Raw genomic sequence first — 11,808 nt, forward strand, 5'->3', positions numbered from 1 at the left:
TACGTATCATGAAAGTCTGATAATTACATAAAAAGAAATTTAACATTAACAAACTAAACTAAACAAAAAAAAATTAATTAAAAAGAAAAAAAATCGACGTTAACTCTTTAAACTAGATTAATCCATCAAACCCAGGATCCATATCATAAAAATATGATAACTAAATAAAAAAAATTCACATTAACAAACTAAATCAAATAAAAAAAATTCATAAAAAAATAAAATAAAAACGAAAAAAAAGAGAGACAATTCTATAATATAATATAATATAAATAATAATAATAATATACTCAATGCAGGTCGGCATGGATAAAAGGAAAGCTATCTCTCCTTAGTGTTTTACTATCAAATCTTGCAGCAAAGAGAATATTATATTAATAAGTGAAAGGCGTGGGGAAGACGCCTTTTAGAATATTACTTAATAATTATTTTGTTAAGATATATGATTTTGTTTTTGTATTTTAAAAATATATTTTTTAAAAAATTAATTATTTTATTTTAAATTAATATATTTTTTATATTTTTAGATATTTTGATATGCTAATATTAAAAATAATTTTTAAAAAATAAAAAAAATTATTTTAATATATTTTTAAATAAAAAATACTTTAAAAAATAATGATTATACTTTCAAATATATGCTCTGTAAACACTATTTTTTCTTTTAAAAAAAAATTGGATGCTGCAGCAAGGATGTATCTGTCATTAAAAATTATCTGAGGAGGTGAGTCAAGGATGGAAAAACTCCAAAAAGTAATATTATAAAAATGGGGAAACAAAACCAGAAAGAGCAAAAATAAGCAACTGATACTAAATCATGGAAGGTAGTTTAATAAATAACTTAATGTGCATAATAAAAAAAGAAGCAGCAGTGTGCTTTTAGTTAATGCACTAAGCAAGCTTAGGTAAGCTTTATAATGGTGGGGTTGAGAAGGACGACCCTGTTAAGTTATCAATCACACCCGCCTTCTCAGTTCCCTCTACCCATGTGAGGATCAGCTTTTTTTAGCTGCAAACCAGGAACATCTTTTTACTCTCCCGCCCCCCCCCTCTTTTTTTTTGCCCCTCTTATGAATGATAAGTCACATACTACAATAAACACGCCACTCTCTTTTTTGTTGTCTCTATTTGCTTGGGTTCTTTTCTCGAGTTCTCTGGACTTGGAGAGTGAGAGAGAGGCCAAGACATTTGGGAATGGGTTTTCTTGATTTCTTTTGGTGTTAGAGAGAGTTTGGTTTCGCTGCAAAGCATGAAGATGTTCCTGGTTCTAAGATTTGGTATCTTGTTTCTTGTTGTTTCTTTGAGCTGCTCTGTTTTAGCTCTGCCTGGAAATGGGCCTGCTAAAGATCCTCTCAAGTATATCTTAGGTATGTTTTCAGTAATGTGCAATCTGGTGTCTTGGTTCATTTGGGAAATTAACGATGTTGCTGTCTTTTCTCCACATTTGTTATCTGGGTTTTGTTGATTTTCAATAATGTGTACGATCCTGTTACTCTAAAACAAAGTTGTTATTTGCATATCAGATATGCACATTTTCGGCTGAAATTTGAGCTTGCCAGTAAGTACTGAGCTTTCTGTGGAAGGCGTGCACTCTTTTCTAAAGATGCCGAATTTTCTTTGCAGCCAAATGGTGTATTAATGATTTTGTTTTACTAATTTAATAGCCCTCTTTGCTATTTACTTATAAGGAAAGGGACGAGATTTTACTTGTGCAAATGACCGTGAGCATGTGCAATAGACTAGATTAAGCATTTTGGCATGAATTATCATGTAATAGGTTTTTTTTCCCCGGCTATGCTGTCGTGCTTGCAGGGCAGGATAATTTAGGGCCATTAAGAAATGGAATCTCGGAGAATGCTGCACAAGCACCTGGGCCTTCTGATTACGGGTCTAATAACACACTTGTGTTGGCGGCGAAGAGGACAGATCGACCGGACATTCTTCACGGATTTAAACATTATCGAGGAGGTTGGAACATCACCGATCCCCATTACTGGGCTGTAAGTCTTGTTTCTGTTCTATTTTACGTTATATCAATGTTGCAGTTGACATTCAACTACGATAAGATCGATCACGTCACCCTTTGAGATCGTGGTTAAAAGAAAATGAGTACCATGAGAATTAACGAAAAGGTTTTTTCCTTGATCTGTTAATTGGCATGTTAGAATTGCCGTTGTGTTCTGAATCGGAAAGCATCAGTATATTATTTAGATCCATGGGAAGAAAATCTTCAAACTTTTTTTCACCTATTGTTTATCAACAGTGTCGAATTAACTTGGCAATGTCGGTTCTACAACTTTCTAAGAGGGAATGGTTAAAATTTAGCCGTGGAACAAGGCTATTAGCCTGTTAGTGCTTGTCTTTGTCTTCAGTACAGCTCTTGTGGGAGGCAAGCTGTGTTATTTGCTCATATACAAGTAACTGTGACAATTAGAATTGTTGAATGCAAATTATCAGCGTGCTTGTGTGCTTTCCCTTAAGTCCTAATGTCTTTGTTTACTAGTGCTAGTATCGCACCTTTTCTTGACTATTTTCATCTCTTAATGTCCATATTTATGTGCTGTACTTACATTTGGAAAAGTTCATCTTTATTCTTCATGTTCTCGGTTCTGACCCAACTATCTGCAGTCTGTTGGCTTCACAGGTGCTGCTGGTTTTATTCTGGCTTTCCTGTGGTTTTTTTTTGTTTGGCTTTGCCCTTGTAGCACATCATTGCTTCAAATGGAGAATTAACATTAAAGACAAAGGATCAAGCCGATCTCAAAGGATTTCTCTTATAATGCTTATACTGTTCACTTGTGCTGCAGCGTAATAATCTTAACTGCCAACTTACCTCTACCGTTATTGCCTTTCTTCAATTTTTTCTGGCCTTTTGTTTGTTATATTACCACTTGATGGTTTTTATGTTTGCTTTATTGCATATAAAAAAGTATGGAGAAGTATATTGTATGCTTATTTTTGTCATGGTTTGTCAATATTATACTTGAAAAATTATGATACTATGTTGATATAGAATCACATTTGATGTGAATTAATTGGCTCGTTATGGGAGAGAGAAATGTCAAATTTCCACTATCTGACACTTTACCATCATTATTTGAAGTTCCTAATCCATCATTAAAATGAATCCATTTTATCTGTGAAGTTTAATGTACAGACTCAAGTGTTTCTGAAACTTGGGTGGTTAATTGTCTGTTCTAAACTGTAGTTTCTAGAGTTCGTAATTGTTTTTGGCAATTGCATAAATGATTAGAGTTGAACCATATTTCAAGCAGATATGTGTGTGTGTGTGTGTGTGTGTATCTGTAATACTCTATTTCTAAAATATCTATCATGTCATTCGTGACTGATTTTCCATGTCTTAAAGTAAATTAGGTCTCTCCTATTTCTGAACCAATGCATTGACCTTTTCTTTATGGCTCTTCCTGATGCCTTATTTTGATGTTTTCCAGGATTGGATGTATCCTTCTCTGTGTTGGGCAGGATGACTTTCACGGTGAAGCTATGAATACTCTGAAATATGTTGTAAACCAGTCAGACTACACTGTGCAAACCCTGAAAAATGTTACAGAGTATCTATCCCTTGCGAAGACCATCAATATAGCCCAGCTTGTTCTTCCTTCTAACGTCATGGATGATATTGACAAGTTGAATGTGGATCTCAATGCTGCTGCTGATACACTGACAGAGAAGACTAGTGAAAATGCTGGAAAAATAGTGAAAGTATTCAATGCTGTGTATGTATCTGAATCCTTGGTAAATTACCAACCAGGTATTTTATTAATATTCATGATGTTAATGGCTGGTTCTGAATTTATTGTTGCAGGCGGTCAGCATTGATTACTGTGGCTGCAGTGATGCTTGTCCTGGCTCTGCTTGGTTTTTGTAAGTATTTCCAACGGAGCCTTGCTGGCTGACAACTCATTTTACTTCTCATCTGTTCAGTTCTTTCCTGCTTGTAACTGATGGACGTGTTTTTATTTCAGTGCTGTCTATCCTTGGACATCAACATGCAATTCATATGTAAGTTACTGTCTTTGTTGGTTACATAATGTATTCTAGCAATAATATTAACATCCACTCGCTGGATGCTTTTCTTTTCTGTATCTGATCACAAACATATTGTTGCAGATTTGTAGTGAGTGGGTGGTTGTTAGTGGCGGTTACCTTCATTCTTTGTGGAGTTTTTATTCTTCTCAACAAGTAAGATACTGATATTCTGGATCTTAAATGGAGAGATGTCCATCAATAACGTTATGCTGTGTTTGCTTGTGTGCATAATTTGAAATTTACTATGCTGCGCATCATGTTTATTATAAACCCCCTTCACATGTAATCATAAACAAATACCTGCTGTATGGTTTATGAAATTATCTGTTACTTGTGGTCTGCTATATTTACAATGATGATCGAGTGCTTTCTTGTGTAGTCTGATTTTATGATTGCTTTTCCTTTTTGCTTGTCTTCTGAAGTTATTTTAGTTGAATGATGCCTGAGGCACACTTCAATATTGTGCCACGATAAATATGATGTCGATTTTTGTGAAATGCACTTTGATTACTTGAGGCTTTGTTGCTGCTGCTTTTGAATGCTTGCATATGGAATTTTTATTCAGTTAAAAAGGAATTGCGTATCGAACAATCAAATCTTATTTCAATTACTAAAATATAGTATTTTGTGCTTTTGCAACAGTGCGATTTCTGACACCTGTTTGGCCATGGAAGAATGGGTGGAAAATCCCCATGCAGCATCTGCTCTTAGCAGCATTCTTCCTTGTGTTGACCAAAGAACAACAAACAACACACTCGTCCAGAGTAAAGAAGTCATCACTGATATTGTAAATGTTGTCAATACCTATATATACACATTTGCAAATGCAAATCCATCCCAGACAGAGTTTAATTATTATAACCAATCTGGACCTTCCATGCCTCCTCTGTGCTACCCATTTGACTCTCTTTATCAAGATCGTCAATGCGAGCCCCGGGAGGTGTCTATGGCAAATGCATCTGTGGTATGTCTATCATCTCTGTCTACATCTTAATTTGGACTTGCATGAAATTGAAGTAGTGGCTTCTTTATCCTTATTAACCAATAAGTACTACTTGGAGGATAAGTTCAACATACAGAATGGGATGACTAGGAATTTTGTCATCATAGCTAATGAGATTTTCACTTCATACTTTTTGTACCAGATGTGGTCGTGGTTGATAAGTAAAAATTAAATTCAGTCACTTCATTTTATCATTATCGGGTAAGGGGTTTTCACACAAAAAATGAGGTAGCTGATATCTAGTTTTAACTTTGTACAGTACCTCGTTAGAATTTGCTATTTTCAATGTATAACTGGACACGTGAGTCTAGCCATTAAATCAGGAGAGAACAAAAGTGGAAGAGGGCGTGGGGGTGTCTCAGAGCTTACATTTTGATTAAACTTATGTTTTTTTGCGTGTCCTAGAGTTTTGGATCACTTTTCAAGCCTCTTTGTTATAATATCACATGAACAGGTGAAATCTCATATGAATTGACAAAATATTGCATCATTATCTTCAAGACTTTTGCTTGGTTTATCTGAAGTATGAGCTTCTAACTGATTTGATGCTTGGTCAGTCCTTTACTTCTCTCAGAGTTAGAAAATTATGAACTTTACATAATTGTCAGACTGGACACTCTGGGATTTTGTGAGAGAAAAGAAGTGGGACAATGATTGTTGCCTTTTGATGCCTTTGCCATGTAGAGTTTTTTATGCTTTTCTGGCCTTGATTATTTTAAGGACAAGTCTAGACACTAAGTTCATGGCAAACTACTACCTATTGTGTATTCATGGAACAAATTTGAAATTCATTTATTTGTTTAAATTTTCAGGTTTGGCAGAACTACACCTGCATGGTTTCATCATCTGGGCTGTGCACAACTGTTGGTAGGGTGATCCCTGACATCTATAGACAATTGGTGGCAGCAGTTAACGAAAGCTATGCTCTTGAGTACTACACCCCGGTTTTGCTCAGCCTTCAGGATTGCAAGTTTGTTAGGGACACATTCCTAGAAATCACCTCGAGTCATTGCCCTCCATTGGAGCATTATCTCAAGATTGTAAATGCGGGGCTGGGCTTGATCTCAGTAGGAGTTTTGCTGTGTCTCGTTCTCTGGATACTATATGCAAACTGCCCCCTAAGGGAGGAAGTGTTTGCGAAGATATCCTCGCCAATAAAATGCAGCAGTGGTTGTGCAGGTGTTAAGATAGGTTCTTCAAGTAGTGGCAAGAATGATGCATCATTGTCGATTACAAGTGTAGTGTAGTAGAAATCAGTGTAAGATTAGGTTCTTTTTTCCAGTTTGTTGTATCCCCTATTAGGGGAAGAAACCAAGATGGGGCGAAGTTCCATTTTGAGTTGGAGATCATAGCCATTGAAATGTACTTGTTACTCTTGTATAGTGCTAAAAATATTTTTGTTTAATCTCTGTACTTGGTGGTTTGTTCTGCAAGTTACAGTCCAAATCAACCTCCATGATGGCCATTCCTCATGATCCGTGTGACACTTCCCATCCTTTGGGCACTGCTTAAATTTCTTTGGCTATCAGAGTCCCAATATGCTTTTGGGCTCTCAAGTGCAAGGTAGTTTCTGCGTGGTGATAGCTTATAGTAAGCTACCTTCTATTTTTTTTATACAAATTAACTCTATTATAACTATCGTATAGGCAATCGTGGAAGCATAATCCCCAAGGATGGCTCTCATTTAAAATTCAACATCATCCAAGAAACTATACATTCTCTGGTTCCAATAGAATCCCCTTGGGGCCATGAATGACAAGCTAGTCATTGTGATGCATGTCTGGGAAACTTACTCCACTTAATCTTGCAAGGAACAACGTGTTTAAGAAAGATAGATGTAGTTGGAGGAGAGAGAGAGGGTTTGGCGGCCTGATAGTGCGAACGCAGTATCATAGGGAGAGAAAAGGAGTGTAGAATTAAAGAATCGGAGACTAATGGGAGGATTAGTGACATTGATAGGTTGGCGGAGTTGAGAGGATTACGGCGGCTTCACGGAGAGTTTCGGTGGGGAGAGAGGAGGAGGAGAATTTGGTCACTGCCATTGATAGAGGTTTTGGAGGTTTGTGTTTTTATGGTCTTAATTTGTTATGGTGCTGGGAGAGGGAGAGAGGAGTGCGTATGGATTGGGAAGGAAGGAGTTGGCGGGAAGGAGTTGACACGTGGAGAAATGGGATTTGCTGAGGTGTTGAAGTTAGTTGTAATAAGAACACGGGATGACAAGTTAGGAAGAGTGGCGGGATGCCCCTTATGGTTTTTATGGTTAGGCGCTTGTTTTGAAGGGAATTCCTCACACTATCGTAATAATAGCCAATTTTTGTTTTTTAATTGATACTAATTATTTATCTTAATTGCTTATATTAAACCTCAATGTGTGCACAATAATATTTTACGAGGAGCAGGAGCAATATAATGAGCAATAATTATTAAACTTTAAATCATCATACTGTCGACGAATTGCCCATGATGATTAGCGTGATTTATGAATCGGTGATATCATGTGAACTGGGTACACACTTACAATTATATCACCCTTTACATCACAATTCTGCAAAATCATGCTTAATAGTGCCAAAAGGGCCGTGAAAAATATAAATCAAAACTTCAAGTGGTGATTTAAGAACAATGGGCTTGAAATTGATCATTTCACAAATCAATTAAAACACAAGTCTCCACTTGGATTTCCCAGTTGTTCTTTTGTACTAATTTCTTCAGTAATTATCATCCAGCTTGGAGTGACCTCTGGGAGTTCATCTCAGCAATTCTATCTCCTGCAAAACGGGCGGTGGATTTCTGGGTTTGAGCTTATGAATGTTGGCACCGTTAGCTTAAGAGAAAAAACAGGTGACGATTGAAATGGATTTTGGAGCCCCACTATCTGCAGTAATTAAGACATCAAACGACTAAATATACTGATTTATTATTTACGCCAAACTACTTCTCCAGTTTAGGCAAGCGGTGGATGATCAGCTCACCCACTCTGCCTTTATGGAGTCAGCTTGCCGTATCATCAGTCAAGCATGTGGATCATATCCCATTAATCTAAAAACTTGTTGATGTCGATCCTGAACCAAACTAATAAAATCATAACAGGACAAGTCAACCGAAGTCCATAATCACGATAGAAATACTTGAAGCTCTCGTCATACCCAGTAGAGGTTTAACAGGGTTGTTCAACCAAGTCTTATCTAATTTGGCTATAACGGACTTTAAGTTTTCCGACGAAAAATGAGTGATTATACTGTCAACCGATGCGTGCATTGCCTATTGTTTATTGCTCCGGGCTATAAAAAAAGAGGTATCGTGAAGAAACTATGCACACGAGCACCAGTACCGTTCAACTTGGATGCTAATCAAGCCTGGAAATTAAGGGACGAAAGATAATAGACTATGTGGCGTAGTCTTATGAGATAGGGGCAGTGAATTAAGAATCAGAATAAAGAAAAATGGGGGGGTCATGGCTTGACCTCATGCTTGAGTATTGGATGATTCTTTGTTCTCCCTTTTTTTCTTTTTCTTTATTTTTTGTTTTTTTGTTTTTCAATGGAACGGTTGCCAACTAAGTTGTAATGTCATTTGTCAACCCAACCAATACAGATACGTGGTCATGAATTGCGGGCTCCCAGGCTCCGTGTCTCATGTTAACATATCTTGGTATTTTATTTGGCCTAATTTGGTCATCAACTTTTTTTCAAAAAAAAATAAATTATTCTTCATTGTTGGGTTTTTTAAATATTAAATTTTATAATTTTTATAATTTTTTTTTATGAATTTATCTTGATTTTATGACATGATTTTGATAAATTAACTTGAGTTGACTCGAGTTAATTTTTTTTTTTTTAATTTTTTTCTTAACTTTATCTTTTAATATTGAATTAATTGAGAATTTGGTTTTTTATTTTTTTTTTATTTGCTTTACATGGGTTAATCATTATCTCATAATTTGGACATCAAATTTGGCTAGTTAACTAGGTTAGTTTGGTTTTATTTTTTATTCTTTTTTAATTAATTTTTTTTTAATTTTATTCTTAATATTCGGTTGGTTTGAAATTTGACTTTATAATTTTATTTTTATTTTTTTCTATTGAATTATCCTAGTTTCATAATCCAAGTTTGACAAGTTAATTAGGATTGACTTAGGATATTGTTTTTTCAATTGATTTTCTTTTCAATCTAATCATTCAATATTGATTTTGATTAAGGATTGTATTTTTATATATTTTTTTTATGAGGTTATCATGATCTTCTGACATGGGTTGCGGGTTAGGTTGGTTTCCTCGAGTTTTTTGTTTTTTTTTTTAATTTATTTATTTTTTCAATTTCATTCTTTAGTATTATGTTGAAGAATTAGGCTTCATAATTTATTTCAACTTGTTTTTTATGAGGTTATCCTAATATTATGACTTGGATCACGGGTTTGGTTGGCTAACTTGGGTGGTTATTTTGTGTTTTTTTTATTTCATCATTTAACATTGAGTTTATTGAGAGTGGAGCTTCGTAATTTGTTTTAATTTTCTTTTTATGTGATTATCTCAGTCTCATAACTTAAATTTAGTAAGTTAATCAAGGTTGACTCGACTTATTTTTTGATTAATTTTTATTTTTAATTATATTATTTAATATTGGATTAATTAAGAATGAAGCTTAATAATTTTTTTTTTATTTACTTTCTACATGGTCATAACCTAGGTTAGAGATTTTTTAGGTTAACATAAGTTGATCCGAGTGAATCTGAGGCTATCAAAATAAATTCAAATAGATCTAATATGTTATATTTTAATATTTTAAAAAGATATTATTTTAATTTTTTTTAATCAAATTATATTTTACTAATAATTTTAATTATCTTTGAAGTTAATCCTATTACATCATGTCAATATTAATATAATTTTATGTTTTTCCGTTAAAAAAACATGTTAACAACGCTAAAATATTTTTTTTACATTCAATAAAAATTTAATCTGATACATCCACGACAAATCACTCGAAATTATCCAATATAATCTAAACGCCCAGCAGGGGAAGCTTCTAGAGGGTCAAAAGACAGGAGCAAGTCAATGGTCTAACATGGATAACTAGGCCTAAGAAACCCAAGTTGAATAGCTTGTAATTAATGAATATTGGGTTGAAAGAAATTCAAAGAATTAGGTATTATGTCTTGTTTCGTTTCACATGGCATTAACTTCATCGTTTTGGACATGTGGCAGCATACCTTGAATTTTCTTTTTTTTAAAATCAAATCAGTTCAAACCGGCTAGTTTCAATTTAGTTTTTTAAAATAAAACCAATTCAAATCAATTTGATTTAATTTTTTCAGTTTAGTTTAGTTTTTTTTCCGGTTTGGGTTCGGTTCAGTTTTTTCAATTTCAAGCTTATAAAACTCAAATCAAACTAAATCGGTTGGTTTTTTTTAAATTCTAATCGATTTGTTTTCATGGTTTAATTTTTTCAATTGTTTTTTTTTTAATTTTTTTAATTTAATCAATTTTTTAGTTTTTTGGAATCACCTCTAAGAGTGTGTTTGGTAGTGTGGTAGCAGTTACTTTTTAAATAACCTTTTTGTGCTGAAATGCATGCCAATGTTTTTTTATGTTTTAAAAATTATTTTTGACATTAACATATCAAAATGATCTAAAATATATAAATCATATTAAATTTTAGCAAAAAAAAAATTAAATTTTTTTGAGAACGTGGTTTCAACCACGGTTCCCACCAAACGGTATCTAAATTTACATGGCATTCTATGTTTTATAATCAAATACCATTACTTGAAATTGATAATCAAATACCATTACTTGAAATTGGTCTGAAACTTTAGCTAACAAACAAACTCAAATTTAAAGAGAGAAAAAATGGGGCACTGCCTTTCAATACTTTTTTTGTATAGACTAACAGCTTACTGCTATCATTATAATTTGAATGCACATTTGCACTTTATTTTTTATATTACCCTTGATCAATGGCTAAACTCACTTGCACCATCTAAAGTTAAAAACCTACAAATGAAAAAAAAAAAAAAAAAAAGCCGAGCTCGAGAAAATAAATAAATAAATAAGCAAAACAAAATAACCCCATAAGAGAGGAAGAGGTAAGAGGAGGAGAGTTTGAATATTTCGTGGGGCCGTGTTGTTAAACTTGCGTTAACGGCAAAAACGGTTTAAAAAGTCAAAGGTAGATATATAATAGAGAATCATCAACGCGGTCTTAACTTTATAATATTTTTCTTTTTCTTCTTATTCGACCATGACTAAGAATAAAAATGCAAGAATATTATAGTGATTATTTATTAAAATATTTTTATTAAATATTTTATATTTTTTAAAAAATATTTTTTAATCTTAATATATCAAAATAATTTTTAAAAAGTAAGTAAAAATATTTTAATTTTTTTTTTTAAAAAAAACATCATTCCAAACACGTTTTCAAACAACTTTTTAATTTTTCTATTTTTATTTTGTATAAAAACAAAAGCCTTCAAAAATGTGTAATTTAATGGGACGTTATAATTTAAATTTGTAATTTTTCCATTAAACTTCAGATTTAGGTTGGATTTTAAATTAAATTAAATTGAAGTTAATTAATATAATATGATTAACTTATCTAGTGAATATATAACCGGTTAAAATCTAATTTGGTTTTTTAAATTTTTATTTAAAGCAATGTTATTTTTTTTTTTTTTATAAATAAAATAGCATCATTTTGAATTAACAAAATAATATATCCAACCATTATCTATTCTCTGGATTGAAGCTAAATTT

At 33.1% G+C, this 11,808-nt stretch overlaps 1 protein-coding gene across 1 annotated transcript; it reads left to right on the forward strand.

The window, feature by feature from the left end:
* The first annotated feature begins 790 nt into the window (after positions 1-790).
* Positions 791-6,458, forward strand: LOC118046355 (uncharacterized). The gene is given in 10 exon segments (XM_035055223.2): positions 791-1,367; positions 1,813-2,000; positions 2,629-2,676; positions 2,678-2,808; positions 3,453-3,737; positions 3,827-3,885; positions 3,987-4,023; positions 4,132-4,203; positions 4,693-5,014; positions 5,866-6,458. Coding segments are annotated over 10 exon segments (1,695 nt in total). The 5' UTR covers positions 791-1,249; the 3' UTR covers positions 6,301-6,458.
* Positions 6,459-11,808: the final 5,350 nt, after the last annotated feature.

Source organism: Populus alba, chromosome 10, assembly GCF_005239225.2.
Source record: "Populus alba chromosome 10, ASM523922v2, whole genome shotgun sequence".
NCBI lineage: Eukaryota > Viridiplantae > Streptophyta > Magnoliopsida > Malpighiales > Salicaceae > Populus > Populus alba.